Source organism: Nycticebus coucang, chromosome 3 (genome assembly GCF_027406575.1).
Source record: "Nycticebus coucang isolate mNycCou1 chromosome 3, mNycCou1.pri, whole genome shotgun sequence".
In the NCBI taxonomy this organism is placed as follows: domain Eukaryota; kingdom Metazoa; phylum Chordata; class Mammalia; order Primates; family Lorisidae; genus Nycticebus; species Nycticebus coucang.
Genome location: NC_069782.1, coordinates 131,900,928 through 131,920,149, shown reverse-complemented (window position 1 = coordinate 131,920,149; position 19,222 = coordinate 131,900,928). Strand labels below are relative to the sequence as shown.

General features: G+C 41.8%; 2 protein-coding genes across 5 annotated transcripts in view; one reads left to right on the top strand and one right to left on the bottom strand.

The window, feature by feature from the left end:
- The window catches only part of MFSD13A (major facilitator superfamily domain containing 13A), a 294,129-nt gene that overhangs the window by 43,867 nt on the left and 231,040 nt on the right, over positions 1 to 19,222 (bottom strand). The window lies entirely within an intron of this gene.
- The window catches only part of ARL3 (ADP ribosylation factor like GTPase 3), a 46,349-nt gene that overhangs the window by 25,736 nt on the left and 1,391 nt on the right, over positions 1 to 19,222 (top strand). For all 4 annotated transcript variants that reach the window (XM_053583107.1, XM_053583105.1, XM_053583104.1 and 1 more), the window contains exons 4-5: positions 5,006 to 5,056; positions 7,071 to 7,256. In XM_053583107.1, the coding sequence (XP_053439082.1) occupies positions 5,006 to 5,056; positions 7,071 to 7,256 (237 nt within the window). The remainder of the gene's footprint in view (positions 1 to 5,005; positions 5,057 to 7,070; positions 7,257 to 19,222) is intronic.

Sequence of the window (19,222 nt, the reverse complement as noted above, 5' to 3'; positions counted from 1 at the left end):
CCAGCTACTCCGGAGGCTGAGGCAAGAGAATTGCCTAAGCCTAGGAGTTAGATTGTTGCTGTGAGCTGTGACGCCACAGCACTCTACCAAGGGTAACAAAGTGAGACTCTGTCTCTAAAAAAAAAAGAAAGAATCAGGGCAACTCCTCAAAGTTCTAGAGTTATTCTCAGGGAAGATGACACTCAGAACATCTGACTTTAGTTTTATTAACTTAAAGGAAGTGACTAAGGGATAAAACTTGAAATATGATAGAAGGGAGAGAATAGGCTGTCTCTGTCTTCTATTTATCGTTAGGCTCAGAAATAATAACAGCCTTTTGATAAATAAAAATACATGAAGTTTTGGTCAGTGCCTGTGTCTCAGTGGGTAGGGTGCTGGCCCCATATACCAAGGGTGGAGGGTTCAAACCCGGCCCCGGCCAAATTGCAACAAAAAAATGGCCGGGCATTCTGGTAGGCACCTGTAGTTCTAGCTACTCGGGAGGCCGAGGCAAGAGAATCGCCTAAGCCCAGGAGTTGGAGTTTGCTGTGAGCTGTAATGCCATGGCACTCTACCCAGGGTGATAAAGTGGGACCCTGTCTCTACAAAAAAAAAAAAAATATATATATATATATATATACATATATATATATATATATATATACATGAAGTTTTTTTCAAGGTATATTCGTATAAGCACTCAACTCCATTTACTCTCTTATTATTAGCTTTCTTTTAAACTTAAAATAATTTAAACAAAGTAAGTTTGTTGTCATTTCCACGTCTAAAGTGCAGGACATCAAGTGAGAGAAATCTCAAAATAACCAGTCCATTGTATCTTGTCCACAACACCACGCACCATTATGCAGAGGCGTGAAAGAGCGTGCCTAACTGAAAACCACCAGTTACCCAGACACCTCATTTGTCAGTTCCATCTCCCTCCTATACTTTTGCTCAAGCTATCAATAAAAAGCCACGCTTTTTAGCATCATCTCTTCTTGTTGCTGTCTACATCTGGGGGAGAAATACTTATGAGAATAAAATGGCCAAAAGGTGGCAGCAGGAGGGAGGAGGAGCAGAGGCAAGAGAAGAAACAAAGAGCCCTCCTTACCCGCGCTGGGCGAGCCAGAGCTGGCTGGACTTCCATCAGGAAGAAAACCTTTTTCTCTAGGTCTTCCCATAACCAAGTAAGAATTTCAAAGCACTTGCCAAAAAAGAGTGAATTGGGTTTGCCTGAAGCATCATGCTGAGTGTTCTGGATTACAGCCTTACTCTCAAGTGTGTTTTATAATATATTTTTGAAAATTCATATCATTTTAATGCAGAATAAATGTCTAACCTTCCCTGATACTTTCTGGCCAAAGACAGTATATTTTTTGATTGAGGATTAGTTTGGGGATTTTAAATTAAAAAAAAATTTTTTTGCGTAACTTGATTAACTAATAGCTACACAATTAAAAAAGAAGAAGAAGAAGGCGGCTATCTTTCATCTCTTGTCCAGGAGGAAATGGATACTACATGGAGAAACTGGAAGGGCTGGGGAGGGGACACCCAGGACAAGAGTATACCGGGGACTGTTGCAGAAAGATACCAGAGCCTAGTTTGTACCTAGGACTTTTTCACTTGGCCTTTTTTTTTTTTTTTTGAGAAATAAAAGGGGCAGTTCTTTTATAGACTTAAACGCCTAGAATTATTATATAGTAATTTTCAAATTTTACGAAAGCTAATTGAGAAAAATGCTAAATGATAGGAAGAATTTGTGTCTTCCTAATAGTTTAGGAATATAGTTTAGGAAAATCCTTTTGAATCTCACAATGGGCAATGTGTCCTGTGAAATTTCATGTCAAAGCAATAAATAGCAAATAATTATTTGTAAAAATTAAAGCTTTCTTTTCATTGACCTTCAGCCTCTGGGTTCTCTGGTACTTGGTTGTCTTTCTTGTCTACTGCTAAAACCGTCTCACCATCTCTCATCATCCTCTCCCACCTGTCTATTTTTCATCATATCAAACATCAATTTCTTTTTTTTTTTTTTGGTTTTTGGCCAGGGCTGGGTTTGAACCTACCACCTCTGGCATATGGGACCGGCACCCTACTCCTTGAGCCACAGGTGCCACCCAAAACATCAATTTCTTAACTCTGTCGTCAATCCCATTCTTAGCCTTGTCAGCCTCCTTTTCCCTACTCTCACCTTCGTTCCTAGCCTTTCCTTCCCAGCACAGCTCTTTCCTGCTTCCTAATTCTTATCTTGCCCAGTGACCCACACACAGCCTCCAGGCAGCACCCCCAGCCCAATACACTCCCAGCCATCACCTGACCCTTCTCTCCCATCTTCTTTGGACGATTGCATGAGTTGGGATTATCCTAGTCTACTGTAAACTTCCACATAGTTTGAATTAGGTCTTTTATACGGAGATTCACTCTCCATTGTGTTAATTCTCTCTATATCTATGTTTCTACTGTGCATGCTACTTTCTTTTTTTTTTTTTTTAAAGACATTTTATTTATTTATTTTTATTATTTTTTTGTGTGTGTGGTTTTTGGCCGGGGCTAGGTTTGAACCTGCCACCTCTGGCATATGGGACCGGCGCCCTACTCCTTGAGCCACAGGCGCCACCCTGTGCATGCTACTTTCAAAATGTCATCTTGCTGGTAGAAAACTGAGCTACCACCATGTTCTGCATAGTGACATCTGATAGTCATCGCTGAATTTTGAATATCTGTTGTGTATTGAATCCATGAATGCATTTACTGACATTGAGTCAGAGTAAATATTAACAACAAAAATAATAATAAGGCCACAAAAAATACTGAAACCAAACCTACTCAGCCTTTCTCCTCCTATGATTCTCCTAGTAAAATCTAGAATATTCTTCAGAAAAAAGGCTGAACTTGGTTCCTGGTATAGTGTTTAGCACTAGTGACTCTAAATGAGAGGGGAATTTTAATTGTGTTATTTTTTTTTTTTTTTCAAAAGAGTGGATTTTCTAGGCCAGGCACGGTGGCTCACGGCTGTAATCCCAGCACTTGGGAGGCCAAGATGGGTGGATTGCCTGAGCTCACAGGTTTGAGACCAGCCTGAGCCAGAGTGAGACCTTGTCTCTTAAAAAAAAAATAGCCAGGTGTTGTGGTAAGCGCCTGTAGTCCCAGTTACTTGGGAGGCTGAGGCAAGAGGATCACTTGAACCCAGGAGTTTGAGGTTGCTATGAGCTAAGACACCACAGCACTCTACCAAGGGTGACCAAGTGAGACTCTGTCTCAAAAAAAAAAAAAAAAAAGGATTTTCTTTATAGTACAAAATTTGACTTGTGTACAGAAATGCCTGTAACTTATGTAATTTAAGGCATATAAATGGTGAGAGTTGAAGATTGGTTTTTGTTTTTCTTTTTAGTTAATTATGCTCTTTTAAAAGAGAACATTTCCATTATACTATTAGTTTAATAACAATTTTAAATTCTTCAAAGTTTGAAAAATTGATACATTTTAGGGCAGCGCCTGTGGCTCAATGGGTAGGGCAGCAGCCCCATATACCAAGGGTGGCGGGTTTGAACCCAGCCCCGGCCAAACTGCAACAAAAATAGCTGGGCATTGTGGCAGGCACCTATAGTTCCAGCTACTCGGGAGGCTGAGGCAAGAGAATTGCCTAAGCCAAGGAGTTGGAGGTTGCTGTGAGCTGTGACGCCATGGCACTCTACCAAGATGGATAAAGTAAGACTCCGTTGGGTGGCGCCTATGGCTCAAAGGAATAGAGTGCTGGCCTCATATAGCGGAGTTGGTGGATTCAAACCTGGCCCCGGCCAAAAACTGCAAAAAAAAAAAAAAGTTCAAAAATAAAAAAAAAAAAAGTAAGACTCTGTCTCTAAAAGAAAACAACAACAAAAAATTGATACATTTTAGATTAGCAAGTGGGAAAACATTCAATATATCATTTAATTATAAAATTATATCTGTAATTTTCCTTAATTTTCATATGAAAGAAGATTAGAATGGAATTTTCCACAGGAAATAAAGTAGTGGATCTGGGTGCCATAACTATAGGTGATTTTTTTCTTTCCACAGGAAATAAAATAGTGAATCTGGGTGCCGTAACTATAGGTGATTTTTTTCTTTCTTTTTTTTGTCTTACCTTATTTCGCTTATTGCTATAGTATGTTTTTCATGCAATAACTAAAATTCAGGGATTTGGGAGAAAGCTTGGAACTTATAATTTTTGAAAAATTTCAATACTTCTCTTGCTTCTAGCAAAGCTTGTGCCCTTATTATTTCTAGAATTTGATCTTGACCTCTAAACCAGTGGTTGTCAACCTTCCTAATGCCACGGCCCTTTAATACAGTTCCTGTGGGTCACAACCTACAGGTTGAGAACTTCTGCTCTAAACAGAGCAGCCTGAGAAGGTAGAAATGGGAAGAGATCACTGTCTCCTATGTCAGTGTCTGAAGGCAGCATGTAGTTCATCCTGCAGATGGTACTTTCAGAGCGATGATAATCAAGGAATAGAGGATTGTAAATGCCTCAAAACACCATCCCATCCAGTCTGGTGATCTGAGAAGTAGTATAGCAGAATGGTTGAGAGCAACTGTGGACTTAACTGTCCCATGGACTTTGACTTTGTCAAGTACTAGATGTGACTTGGGCAACTTAGATTATTTGGGCTTACATTTATGTATAGGATAAGAAAATAATGAAATCAAAGAGTTATAATAAAAATTAATAGAGGAGATCTAGTAAGAACGTCTAGTGACACAGCAATTGCCCATTACATTTACCTATTTTATCCCACTTGGCTTTCCTGAATTCTTAGACTTTGGAGCTTTGCTAGAGGTATTTTCTGTGCCTCCCCCATTTAATTAATTAATTAACTAGTTTATTAGTTTGTTTTGCTTCTACAGATAAGGTGAGAATGACCAATTTCTGTTAAGTGTGCTAATCAGAAGTCTGCTGGTGGGAGATCACCTCCCCTTTCATAGAAGTTGCCCTGTCTCTACCTCTGCCTTATGGAAGTAACCCCCTTCTGTTTCTTTACAGATATATGTAATTGACAGTGCGGACAGAAAAAGATTTGAAGAGACAGGTCAGGTAAATAATTCTTTTTTATGGGCGGTGCGTGTGGCTCATAGGGCAGTGAATAGGGCACTGGCCCCACATACCGAGGGTGGCAGGTTCGAACCCGGCCCCAGCCAAACTGCAACAAAAAATAGCTGGGTGTTATCGCGGGCACCTGTATTCCCAGCTACTCAGGAGGCTGAGGCAAGAGAATTGCCTATGCCCCAAAATTGGAGGTTGCTGTGACCTGTGATGCCACAGCACTCAACCAAGGGCAGCAAAGTAAGACTCTGTCTCTAAAAAAAAAGAAAAATAATAATAATAATTCTTTTTTATATCAAAGGTCTAATATAAAAAAGTAATTATTATTCTGTTGAGCTATTTCCCAAATAACTGAGTATTCTTTTTTTTTCTTTTTGAGACAGAATTTCACTATCTGTTGCCCTGTAGAGTGCTGTGGCGTCACAACTGACAGCAACCTCCTTGGGCTTAAGTGATTCTTACCCAAGACTTCTTGGGAGGCTCAGCGCCTATGGCTCAAGCGTCTAAGGCACCAGCCACATACACCTGAGCTGGCTGGTTCGAATCTAGCCAGGGCCAGCCAAACAACAATGACAGCTGCAACTAAAAAAATAGCCAGGCACTGTGGCAAGCGCCTATAGTCCCAGCTACTTGGAGGCGGAGGCAGGTGAATCGCTTGAGCCCAGGAGTTGGAAGTTGCTGTGAGCCGTAATGCCATGGCACTCTACCCAGGGCAACAGCTTGAGGCTCTGTCTCAAAAAAAATAAAAAAGACTTCTTCGGAGTCTCAGCCTCTCAATTAGCTGGGACTACAGGCACCTGCCATAACACCTGGCTATTTTTTGGTTGTAGTTGTCATTGTTGTTTGGCAGGCCCGGGCTGGGTTTGAACCCACCAGCTCCAGTGTATGTGGCTGGCGTCCTAGATGCTAAGCTACAAGTGCTGAGCCATAACTGGGTATTCATTAATCTACCTTATAAATACGTGAGAGTAAGGGAGATGTTTGGTGTTGAACCTTTATATTTCAAACAAAACAGTCAATCTGGCAAATTGGCAAAACTACCAGTTTTATATAAAGAAATTAGTTGCGGTCCTTTAATCAGTTCATTTATTTGTTTATTTAATTGTTTTTTTTTTGTGGTTTTTGGCCGGGGCTGGGTTTGAACCTGCCACTTCCGACATATGGGACCGGCGCCCTACTCCTTGAGCCACAGGCGCTGCCCTTATTTAATTCTTTTAATTAAAAAATTTTTTTTAAATTTTTGGAGACGTAGTCTCACTTTGTTGTACAGACTAAAGGGTCATGGTGTCAGCCTAGCTCATAGCAGCCTCAAACTCCTGGGTTCAAGTGATCCTCCTGCCTCAGCCTCCTGAGTAGTTGGACCTGTTGGCACCTACCACGTGGCCAGCTAATTTTTTTTTCTTTTTCTTTTCTTTTACTTTTTTTTGAGACAGAGTCTCACTTTGTTGCCCTCAGTAGAGTGCTGTGGTATCATAGCTCACAGCAACCTCAAACTGGTCTCAAACTCCTGGCTTCAAGCGATCTGGTGTGAGCCATCACACCCAGCCTAAAGCCTTTTAGTTTTAATCAAATTGAATATACATAGTACAAGATAGACATATATATATGCAAACAGTACTGGATAGTTGGTAGTTGGTCAGCTTAACTGTTAGCTTTTTTTTTTTAGTCAGAGCCTCAAGCTGTCACCCTGGGTAGAGTGCTGTGGCATCATAGCTCACAGCAACCTCCAACTCCTGGGCTCAAGTGAGTCTCCTGTCTCTGCCTCCCAAGTAGCTGGGACCACAGGCACACGCCACAACGCCCGGCTTTTTTTTGGTTGCAGCCATCATTGTTGTTTGGCAGGCCCAGGTTGGATTTGAACTTGCCATCTCAGGTGTATGTGGCTGGCACCTTAGCCACTTGAGCCACAGGCACCGAGCCTGTTAGTTTTTTTCTAATTAGAAATGTATGGTTAAATATCATGGATTTCATCCTTCCCTCCCTCTTCTTTTTTAAAATGATCCAGGAACTAGCTGAATTACTGGAGGAAGAAAAGCTAAGTTGCGTGCCTGTGCTCATCTTTGCTAATAAGCAGGATTTGCTCACGGCAGCCCCTGCCTCTGAAATTGCAGAAGGACTAAACCTGCATACCATCCGTGACCGGATTTGGCAGATCCAGTCTTGCTCAGCTCTCACAGGAGAGGGCGTTCAGGTGAGATTACAGGAAGACTTGCTCACTGGCAACATGGCAGCCCACCAAGGTGGTCTGCCTTATTGGTTGGGCTGATCTAGATAGAAAAAGTTATGAAATAAATGGCCTTGGATTAGCAGATGAACCATTCCAAGATGAGAGAGCATGGGAGAGTTTGGTTCTTTTCTACTTAGTGACCAATCAGATACCATGACGTCTTTCAAGAGAACCACAGATAAGCCATCCCACACGTGCAACAAGCTTTCCCCGTTTGGTAGGATGGCAGAATAGAAGACTATTCTGATTCTTTCTAACTCTAGGATTCTTGATAATTGTATTGTGGTTCTGTGTTGTGTCTAATATTACGGATGCTACATACCTGTACTCCCAAGGTGACGACCATCAATAACCATATACATACTAGTTATACTATATGTGGGTTTTTTCTTTTTTTTTTTGTAGAAAAAATAGGCTTTTCTTTTCCTTTTTTTTTTACACTAAATTTGTTCTTTGTTTTTTGTTTTTTTTTTTTATTGTTGGAGATTCATTGAGGGTACAATAAGCCAGGTTACACTGATTGCAATTGTTAGGTAAAGTCCCTCTTGCAATCATGTCTTGCCCCCATAAAGTGTGAGACAAACCAAGGCCCCCCCCCTCCCTCCGTCCCTCTTTCTGCTTTTCCTCCCCCCCATAACCTTAATTGTCATTAATTGTCCTCATATCAAAATTGAGTACATAGGATTCATGCTTCTGCATTCTTGTGATGCTTTACTAAGAATAATGTCTTCCACGTCCATCCAGGTTAATACGAAGGATATAAAGTCTCCATTTTTTTAATGGCTGAATAGTATTCCATGGTATACATATACCACAGCTTGTTAATCCATTCCTGGGTTGGTGGGCATTTAGGCTATTTCCACATTTTGGCGATTGTAAATTGAGCTGCAATAAACAGTCTAGTACAAGTGTCCTTATGATAAAAGGATTTCTTTCCTTCTGGGTAGATGCCCAGTAATGGGATTGCAGGATCAAATGGGAGGTCTAGCTTGAGTGCTTTGAGGTTTCTCCATACTTCCTTCCAGAAAGGTTGTACTAGTTTTCAGTCCCACCAGCAGTGTAAAAGTGTTCCCTTCTCTCCACATCCACGCCAGCATCTGCAGTTTTGAGATTTTGTGATGTGGGCCATTCTCACTGGGGTTAGATGATATCTCAGGGTTGTTTTGATTTGCATTTCTCTAATATATAGAGATGATGAACATTTTTTCATGTGTTTGTTAGCCATTCGTCTGTCGTCTTTAGAGAAAGTTCTATTCATGTCTCTTGCCCATTGATATAAGGGATTGTTGGCTTTTTTCATGTGGATTAATTTGAGTTCTCTATAGATCCTAGTTATCAAGCTTTTGTCTGATTGAAAATATGCAAATATCCTTTCCCATTGTGTAGGTTGTCTCTTTGCTTTGGTTATTGTCTCCTTAGCTGTACAGAAGCTTTTCAGTTTAATGAAGTCCCATTTGTTTATTTTTGTTGTTGTTGCAATTGCCGTGGCAGTCTTCTTCATGAAGTCTTTCCCCAGGCCAATATCTTCCAGTGTTTTTCCTATGCTTTCTTGGAGGATTTTTATTGTTTCATGCCTTAAGTTTAAGTCCTTTATCCATCTTGAATCAATTTTTGTGAGTGGGGAAAGGTGTGGGTCCAGTTTCAGTCTTTTACATGTAGACATCCAGTTCTCCCAACACCATTTATTGAATAGGGAGTCTTTCCCCCAAGGTGTGTTCTTGTTTGGTTTATCAAAGATTAGGTGGTTGTAAAATGTTAGTTTCATTTCTTGGTTTTCAATTCGATTCCAAGTGTCTATGTCTCTGTTTTTTGTTTTTTTTTTTTTTTGTCGAGACAGAGTTCTACCCTATGCCCTGAGCAGAGGGCAATGGCATCGTAGCTCACTGCAACCTCAGACTCCAGCTGTGGGCATCCTGCTGCCTCAGCCTCCGAAGCCGCTGGGATTACAGGCGCTCGCCGCGGCGCCCGGCTGGGTTTTTCCATTTTTTTCCATGAGTCGGGGTCTCACTCTTGCTCAGACAAGCCTCGAACTCCTGAGCTCAAGCAATCCTCCCTCCTCAGCCTCCCACAGTGCTGGGATTTATGTCTCTGTTTTTGTGCCAGTACCATGCTGTCTTGAGCACTATGGCTTTGTAGTACAGACTAAAATCTGGTATGCTGATGCCCCCAGCTTTATTTTTGTTACAGAGAACTGCCTTAGCTATACGGGGTTTTTTCCGGTTCCATACAAAACGCAGAATCATTTTTTCCAAATCTTGAAAGTACGATGTTGGTATTTTGATAGGAATGGCATTGAATAGGTAGATTGCTTTGGAAAGTATAGACATTTTAACAATGTTGATTCTTCCCATCCATGAGCATGGTATATTCTTCCATTTGTTAATATCCTCTGCTATTTCCTTTCTGAGGATTTCATAGTTTTCTTTATAGAGGTCCTTCACCTCCTTCGTTAGGTATATTCCTAGGTATTTCATTTTCTTTGAGACTATGGTGAAGGGAGTTGTGTCCTTAATTAGCTTCTCATCTTGACTGTTATTGGTGTACACAAAGGCTACTGACTTGTGGACATTGATTTTATATCCTGAAACATTACTGTATTTTTTGATGACTTCTTGGAGTCTTGTGGTTGAGTCTTTGGGGTTCTCTAAGTATAAGATCATGTCGTCAGCAAAGAGGGAGAGTTTGACCTCCTCTGCTCCCATTTGGATTCCCTTTATTTCCTTGTCTTGCCTAATTGTATTGGCTAGAACTTCCAGCACTATGTTGAATAGTAAAGGTGACAGAGGACAACCTTGTCTGATTCCAGTTCTAAGAGGAAAAGCTTTCAGTTTTATTCCATTCAGTAAAATATTGGCTGTGGATTTGTCATAGATAGCTTCAATCGGTTTTAGAAATGTGCCACCTATGCCTATACTCTTCAGTGTTCTAATTAGAAAAGGATGCTGGATTTTATCAAATGCTTTTTCTGCATCTATTGAGAGGATCATGTGATCTTTATTTTTGCCTCTGTTAATATGGTGGATAACGTTTATAGACTTGCGTATGTTAAACCAGCCTTGCATCCCTGGGATGAAGCCTACTTGATCATGATGAATGACTTTTTTGATGATAAGCTGTAATCTATTGGCTAGGATTTTGTTGAGAATTTTTGCGTCTATGTTCATGAGTGAGATTGGTCTGAAATTCTCCTTTGTGTTTGGGTCTTTTCCTGGTTTTGGTATCAGGGTGATGTTTGCTTCATAGAATGTGTTGGGGAAGATTCCTTCTTCCTCAATTTTTTGGAATAATTTCTGCAGTACAGGAATAAGCTCTTCCTTGAAGGTTTGATAGAATTCTGGAGTGAAGCCATCTGGACCAGGGCATTTTTTGGTTGGAAGATTTTTTATTGTTTCTTTGATCTCAGTGCTTGAAATTGGTCTGTTCAGGAGCTCTATTTCTTCCTGGCTGAGTCTAGGGAGAGGGTGTGATTCCAAATATTGATCCATTTCTTTCACATTGTCAAATTTCTGGGCATAGAGTTTCTAGTAGTATTCAGAGATGATCTCTTGTATCTCTGTGGGATCAGTTGTTATTTCCCCTTTATCATTTCTGATTGAGGTTACTAGAGATTTTACTTTTCTATTCCTCGTTAGTCTGGCCAATGGTTTATCTATTTTATTTATTTTTTCAAAAAACCAACTCCTTGTTTCATTAATTTTCTGAATGATTCTTTTGTTTTCAATTTCATTGATCTCTGATTTGATTTTGGATATTTCTTTTCTTCTACTGAGTTTAGGCTTAGATTGTTCTTCTTTTTTCTAATTCCATAAGATCTCTTGTGAGATTGTTGATGTGCTCTCTTTCTGTTTTTCGAATGTAGGCATCTAAAGCGATGAATTTTCCTCTCAAAACTGCTTTTGCAGTATCCCACAGGTTTTGGTAGCTTGTGTCTTCATTGTTGTTATGCTCAAGGAAGTTAATGATTTCCTGTTTTATTTCTTCCTTCACCCATCTGTTATTCAACAGAAGATTGTTTAGTTTCCATGCCTTTGGGTGGGGTCAAGCATTTTTGTTAGAGTTGAGTTCCACCTTTAATGCCTTATGGTCTGAGCAGATACAAGGTAAAATTTCAATTCTTTTGAATCTGTTGATATTTGTTTTGTGTCCCAGGATATGATCAATTTTGGAGAATGTTCCATGGGGTGATGAGAAGAATGTATATTCTTTATCTTTGAGGTGGAGTGTTCTATATGCGTCTATCAAGCACAATTGTTCTAGGGTCTCATTTAAGTCTCTTATATCCTTGTTTAATTTCTGTTTAGAGGATCTGTCCAGCTCTGTAAGAGGAGTGTTAAGGTCCCCTGTTATTATGGTATTATCAGATATCATATTGCTCAGACCGAGTAAGGTCTGTTTCAAGAATCTGGGAGCATTTAAATTGGGTGCATAGATATTTAGAATTGAAATGTCTTCTTGTTGTATTTTTCCCTTGACCAATATAAAGTGACCATCTTTGTCTTTTTTGACTTTAGTTGCTTTAAATCCACATGTATCTGAAAATAAGATTGCAACTCCTCTTTTCTTCTGAATTCCATTTGCCTGAAAAATTGTCTTCCAACCCTTGACTCGGAGCTTTAATTTGTCTTTTGAAGCCAGGTGTGTTTCTTGCAGACAGCAAATGGATGGCTTGTGTTTTTTAATCCAGTCAACCAATCTGTGTCTCTTCAGTGGGGAATTCAAGCCATTAACATTTATTGAGATAATTGATAAGTGTGGTAGTATTCTATTCGTCTTATTTTGTGAGAGTCCATTGCTTAGTTTTATCTTTTGCATCAGTGTGGAGGTTTGGTTCTGTCCTTTAAGGCAAAGTCTATTTTGACAAAGATGAGATCCAGGAGAACATAGTAGCTTTCTTGTGTTTCTAGAGACCACTTGAGCAGGTTTCTTGAGCAGAAACCTCTCAAGATGGTTTAAAACACAGCTTAAAGGGCAGTGCCTGTGGCTAGGTGGGTAGGGCGCCGGCCCCATATGCCGAGGGTGGTGGGTTCAAACCAGGCCCTGGCCAAAGTGCAAAAAAAAAAAAAAAAAAAAAGCTTAGAAAGTTGAGAACATCTTGAGACTGGGGCCTGTAAAGATGAGACTAAAGAAAGGAAATACATTTTTTTGTACGTACTCATAAGAAAGTGGGAGCATAGCTCTGTAATCTTTTATCACTTGACAAACATGTTGAAAGGAAGAAAAAGCAAAGCCAGAGTTAACAGTGAGGCTCTTGTTTCTCCAGCCAGCCTTAAGGATGTAAAAATGGAAGACTAGAGTTATCTAGAATCAGTATTCAGTGCAGTGGCATTAAAGTCAGGGACACTGCTTCAGGGGAGTCTAGAGTCTAGAGACAGGAAACACCTGTCATTTTCTCTCCAGACCGTCCCCCACCCCAATCACTCCCGTCCGGTGGAGAGTAAGGGAGTGAGAGCTCTGTGTTCCTACTATATATAAGATAGATAGATAGATAGATAAATAGAGCCCTTAATGGGATGTTTAGGCCCCCCCAAAAAAAAACAAAAAAAAACCCAGCAAGCTACTAGGCAGTTAGGGGGTAGGGATGGGGCTGGTAGGGGAAGGCTATAAAATAAACCAGTTTGAATAAGTGAAATTTTTATATATGATTTGATTTTGATAAGGAAGTTCTCAGATCAGGGACCTTCAGCAACCAAGTTCATAGGAAATGATATCAAGAGAGATTCAACAAAAACTATGAGAAAAAAAAAGATTTTGTATGGAGGAGAAATAGTTTGAAGGTCACTTAATTAGTTTAGTAGATAGTACCATGGTGTATAGAATTGGGTAGTTAAGACTGGGATTTCAAGGTTAATGAGATTAGATTATGGTTAATAGAATGATATAAATTTAGAGAATTTAACCATTATTTGAAATGGGTTATTTAATAAAAATGTTAATTAAGGAGGGAATCTGCTCTCTATTGTCCTTTAATGGTAACCTTTGGGGACTGGAGAAAGGTCATGGAGTTTTTCTGTGGAGATGCTTTTCACTTTGAAGCACTGATTGACCATGTCCCTCCCTCAGGTAATGCCCCTGACCTAAGCACTTGTCCATTCACCAGTTTCTAGGTTTTTACCCTAGAAAGAGTTACTTAAATGGATTTCCTTTCCAGAATTGCTTAGTTGAAGTATAGGTCTTTAATGATTCTTATTAATTAAGGCTTAAAATATTCCTAAAAATGAAAGACTTCACTAGAAAAATATTCATGAGATCTAATTGTTTAAGGTTCACTTTCAAACACGGAATTTGTGTAATTATTATTAAAATTCCCTACATTTCTATTTCATCTTCCCTACCCCAGCCTACCTCCCCAAAAGCTCATCAGTAACAGGCAAAACTACCAAAATGATCAGAGACTGAATAGGCCAGTCAGCCAACATCTGACACCACAGCTCTAATGACCCTGAAAGAAAATGAACAAAGGTTAAGAGGAAAAAAAAAAAAAGGCCTGGAATTTCTGCTACAGTTCTAGTGTTTGAAGATCCCGTCTGTTTACATTGGATGTGTTTGTGTGTGTATATATTTAACCAAAATGCTTGTGAAGGACCCGTCTTCTGCTGACAAATAGTAGGACCCTCAGTAGGCAAGCCAGGGAACAGCCACATCTGCCGGACAATGAGCTGCACACCCCTGTGAACTAAGCAGGGCAGGTATATCACGTCGCACTAGGTGAGTGGCTTAAGCACAAGGTCTGAGATTATGGAAGTTAGTGCTTCCTGGGATGGATTTCAAGGCTTTGTTCCACCTAATGTTCTGAAGGCAAATATATGAAGTATTTACAAGGCTGGGAAGTAACATGTGTTATTCAGTAGCCCTTGCTCTGGATATGGAAATTAACTTTTGAGAGAGTTTAGAATAGTTCTTTCTTTGCCTAATTGGTGGCAACTAAGAGGCCAGCCCATCATGTAATTAAAGCGGAATTAAAGAATAGGTGAAGGGCACAAGAAGCTGAAGAACATCAATCTTGGAAACTCTGTCCTGCCAGGAGACCCACAGTCCAGAGGGGTAATCAGGAGGCCCAGTTATGTCAAGGTGATGAAGGCTGGAGGAAAAACCTAAAACTCCCTTGGCCAGTCTCTCTTATAAACATGGAGGCAGTCCCCTTCTGTGCCCTCCAGGTCAAGCCTGGGTTGCTAGGGCCTCTCCTAGGAGATAGCATTTAGCACTGGGACTCTCACTCCTTTCTTTTCCCTCAGGTGTCTAGAAAATAGTGAACAAAGGATCTGGCTTAGAGCCAAAGAAAGGTATAGAGAACTCTATCCCTCTTCCGTCTACAGGCCTGAATTGGAACCCCAAACCACAACTCTCCTTGCTCTTGTACTTTCAGGCATTTGAAGACATTTTTTTCTCTAAAACGTGTGTGTGTGGGCCAGGCTTGGTGGCTCACTCCTATAATCCTAGTACTCTGGGAAGCCGGGGTGGATGGATTGCCTGAGCTCACAAGCTCATGACCAACCTGAGCTAGAGTGACACCCTGTCTCTAAAAATAGCCAGGCATTGTGGCGGGCGCCTATCGTGCCATCTACTCTGGAGGCTGAGACAAGAGAATTATTTGAGCCCGAGAGTCTGAGGTTGCTGTGAGCTATGACAGCACAGTACTCTACCAGGGATGACAAAATGACATTGTCTCAAAAAAAAAAAAAAAATATATATATACACACACATAATGTGTGGAGTGTACGTGTGCGTGTGTGAGATTAAAATTACACTGGCTTTGAATTTTGTCTCCAGGCAGAGATCCAGTTTTGTTTTTTGAGACAGAGTCTCACTATGTTGCCATTGGTAGAGTACCATGGCGTCACAGTTCACAGCAACCTCTAACTCTTGGGTTTAAGGGATCCTCTTGCCTCAGCCTCCCGAGTAGCTGGGATCACAGGCACCCGCCACAACACCTGGCTATTTTTTTGTTGCAGTTGTCATTGTTGTTTAGCAGGCCCCAGCCGGTTCGAACCTGCTTGTCTTGGTGTATGTGGCCGGCTGGCGCCCTAACCACTGAGCTATGGGCGCTGAGCCAGGAGATCCACAGTTTTTTGTTTTTTTTTGTAGAGACAGAGTTTCACTTTATGGCCCTCGGTAGAGTGCTGTGGCGTCACACAGCTCACAGCAACCTCCAACTCCTGGGCTTAGGCGATTCTCCTGCCTCAGCCTCCCGAGTAGCTGGGACTACAGGCGCCCGCCACAACGCCCGGCTATTTTTTTGTTGCAGTTTGGCCGGGGCTGGGTTTGAACCCACCACCCTCGGTATATGGGGCCGGCGCCCTACTCACTGAGCCACAGGCGCCACCCAGAGATCCACAGTTTTAACCTGGCCTTTAACCATGGTCATCACAGAGACCTGCCTTCACTGATGGCTGTGAGCCAACAGATCCCCCGTGTGTTAGTGTCCAGGACACTACCTCATGCCCACCTTTTCTTTTTGCACCCATCCCATATTCCCTCTCTTCCTTCTCCAAATAGGAGTGATGAGCCAGGTCATAGTAGCCTTTCAGCCACCTCTCTTCCATAGAAAGGGGCATCAGCAGCCTGAACACTGAGGGTGACTGTACTTCAGAGTCAGGTTTGCAGACAGGATATTAAGTTCCCACCAGCCCAGTTTCTTGGCTTTGCTTCTTTTTTCTTGATCTAGGGAACTTTTCCCTATAATACTAACAGAATTTCAGTATTTTTTAAAAGGACATTTACTACTTCTTCCTAGGCCTGGTATCATTTGTTACTCACTCTAGTTGTACTTAGAACTGCTTATCTATGAATTAGACCTCAGCTTTATTTAAAAAATTTTCAAACCTTTCTGTAGACTAAGAAAGCAAGCTCAGGACATGCGATATAGCTACCTCTCTGGTGCAATGCCCTTTGTTACCAGAAAAAATATTGATAGTAAGCAATATTTTATGTATGCTGCTTCCAGCTGCTGCCTGACCCTGAGGTCCCAGGGGCACGATGGCATAGGCTATGTTGCTCAGCAAGGGTTTGAGCTTCTCGTCATCTTAAAGCAATTTCTGATGTGACCACGTAGTCGGCATGGCTTTAAAAACCAGGCTCACCCAACCATGACTGCCACTGCTTCCTTCCAACTATTGAGCAGTGATAAATGCAATGTGCAGAGATCAAATTAAAAAGAACAGCACACGCAGACAGCACTGGTCCCATAGACAAAAGCAGCACACCCTAAATCCTAAAACACAGAGATCTGTGAGTAGTGGGTCTCCACCCCATATTACTAAGGGGTGGCCTTACATTTCTCCCAGTGGTTACAGTAGGGAATAATACTGTGGCATGATGAAATTTATTTCTTCTCTATTAACCTAACATAGCTCAGTATTTGAAGTTCAATGTCTGTCTTTAGTCTCTGTTATTGAATTGAAGCTAATCGATTCAAATTCAGTTTTAGCAAGATTGGTCAGGGGAAGTGGAGGAGAAATGGAAGATTATTCATACCATTAGATTGTCATCCCCGTAACAAAGATCAGATGTGCATAAAATTGATCAAACCAGTTTTTGTTTTTGTTTTTTGAGACAGAGCCTCAATGTCACCCTGGGTAGAGTGCTGTGGCATCACAGCTCACAACCTCCAACTCCTGGGCTTAAGCGATTCTCTTGCCTTAGCCTCCCAAGTAGCTGGAACTCAGGCGCCCACCACAACGCCTGGCTAATTTTTGGTTGTAGTTGTCGTTGTTTGGCAGGCCCCGGCTGGATTCGAACCTGCCAGCTCTAGTGTATGTGGCTGGCGCCTTAGGCCAGGTGCCTAAGGTCTACAGGCACTGAGCCAGGTCAAATTAGTTTTTAACATAAAGGTTCAACCATTAAAAAATCCTGAGTTGGGCGGCGCCTGTGGCTCAGTCGGTAAGGCACCGGCCCCATATACCGAGGGTGGCGGGTTCAAACCCAGCCCTCATCCAAACTCCAACCAAAAAATTGTCCCAGCTACCCGGGAGGCTGAGGCAAGAGAATCGCTTAAGCCCAGGAGTTGGAGGTTGCTGTGAGCTGTGTGAGGCCACGGCACTCTACCAAGGGCCATAAAGTGAGACTCTGTCTCTACAAAAAAAAAAAAAAAATTCTGGCAGCGCCTGTGGCTCAGAGAGCAGGGCACCGGCCCCATATACCAAAGGTGGCGGGTTCAAACCCAGCCCCGGCCAAACTGCAACAAAAAAATAGCCGGGCGTTGTGGCGGGCACCTGTAGTCCCAGCTACTCTGGAGGCTGAGGCAGGAGAATCACCTAAGCCCAGGAGTTGGAGGTTGCTGTGAGCCATGTGATGCCATGGCACTCTACCGAGGGCAATAAAGTAAAACTCTGTCTCTACAAAAAAAAAAAAAAAAAATCCTGAGTTAATTTCCTTCTTTAGAAGCAAAGCAATAACTTACTTCAAGTAAAGGATCACCTTTTCTCAGCTGTTTTAGAAAGACAAAGCCTTGCCAGATAAAAGCAAGAGAAGTGTGCAGCACTCACTTAAACATAAGGAGCAGAAAGTTGCTCCCCTTACAAGTATGTAGTCTCTAAATATAGAGTTTCTACTGAAGGCAGTGGTCTAAGAGAATAGTTAACTTGATGTGATCGTACAGCCATATCCAGGCTCCACACACAGGTACCTGGCAGGCCGGCAATTTTTTTTTTTTTTTTTTTGAGACAGAGTCTCACTTTGTTGCCCTCGGTAGAGTGTTGTGGCATCATAGCTCACAGCAACCTCAGACTCTTGGCCGCCTGGAGTCCCAGCTAATCAGGAGGCTAAGGCAGGAGAGTCACCTAAGCCCAGGAGTTGGAGGTTGGACATTCTACCGAGGGCAATAAAGTGAGACTTTGTCTCTAAAAAAAAAAAAAAAAATAGAAACGAAGTGTGCACTGTAGGCCAGACACCATGCTAAGTTCTGTGAATATGACCTCCAGCAAGTCTGACACAAACTTTCCCCTCAGAGGATTATTGTCTTTGCCATGCCTTCCACCTCCAGCCCAGGTTCATCCCTCAGGGTTCTTCTAAGCCCAGGGCTGCCACAGGGCCTGGTCCCCTATTTGTGCCCTGTGAAGGGTGGCAGGTAATGGCTACCGGGCCCCGTGGTGGAGGTCAGACAGTGGGGACTGGCCTCTGAGCGCCCTCTGTTGGTAGAACTCTGGCTGGAAGGGTTCACTACTCCGGCCCTCACAGACATCTGGAGACACAGGGACACTGCCCTTTAAACCCCTCTCTGCCTACATGACAGACACCCAGGATAAAGCTACCCTGCACCCTCCATCTTCTGCTTTGGGCTCTTGCAACTGAGTAAATATTTTTCCTATCTCTTCTCTTGCATTCACGTTCAGTTACATATAATAAAAGAAAACCCCCTTCTTAATCAGCCATATAACAAGAAAAAGACAAAACAGCTTTCACATAGTGTGGGAAGACTGTTCTTCATTTCTCTGAGAAGATGGTTTGATAAAATACTGCAAATCTCCACAGAGGAGAGAGAGTTGAGCTGTGAACCTTTGAGAGCATGCAGGCTCCCGAAGATGGAAAGTGCCATGTAAGTGCTGAGCTATTCAGCTTCCAAGGCAAGAGAAGATGTTTATCTTATTCATCCCTCTTTTATTTGTAAAATCTTTTTTGTCTCCTGGCAGGTGATCATTTTTTTTTTCCTGGAAACCAATTAGCTACTAAAATTAAACGTGTTTCTGTTTAAATTAATCCTTTTCATAAAAATGGTCTTAAAATTGGCCTTGGCTTTTCGTAGTAAGTAGCTGACCTAGTTGTAATTAGAGATGCATTTGGACTCTCCCTTTCTCCCACCTCTGCATTCCTCCACCCTTCCCCCACTGTGGCCAGGTGCTATATACCTCTGGGCTCTCAGCCACAGACAGCTGCATCTTGGCAAAGACCATAAGGTCTGCTCAGGGACAGCCATAAGATTATCTGGCTCCCTTGCC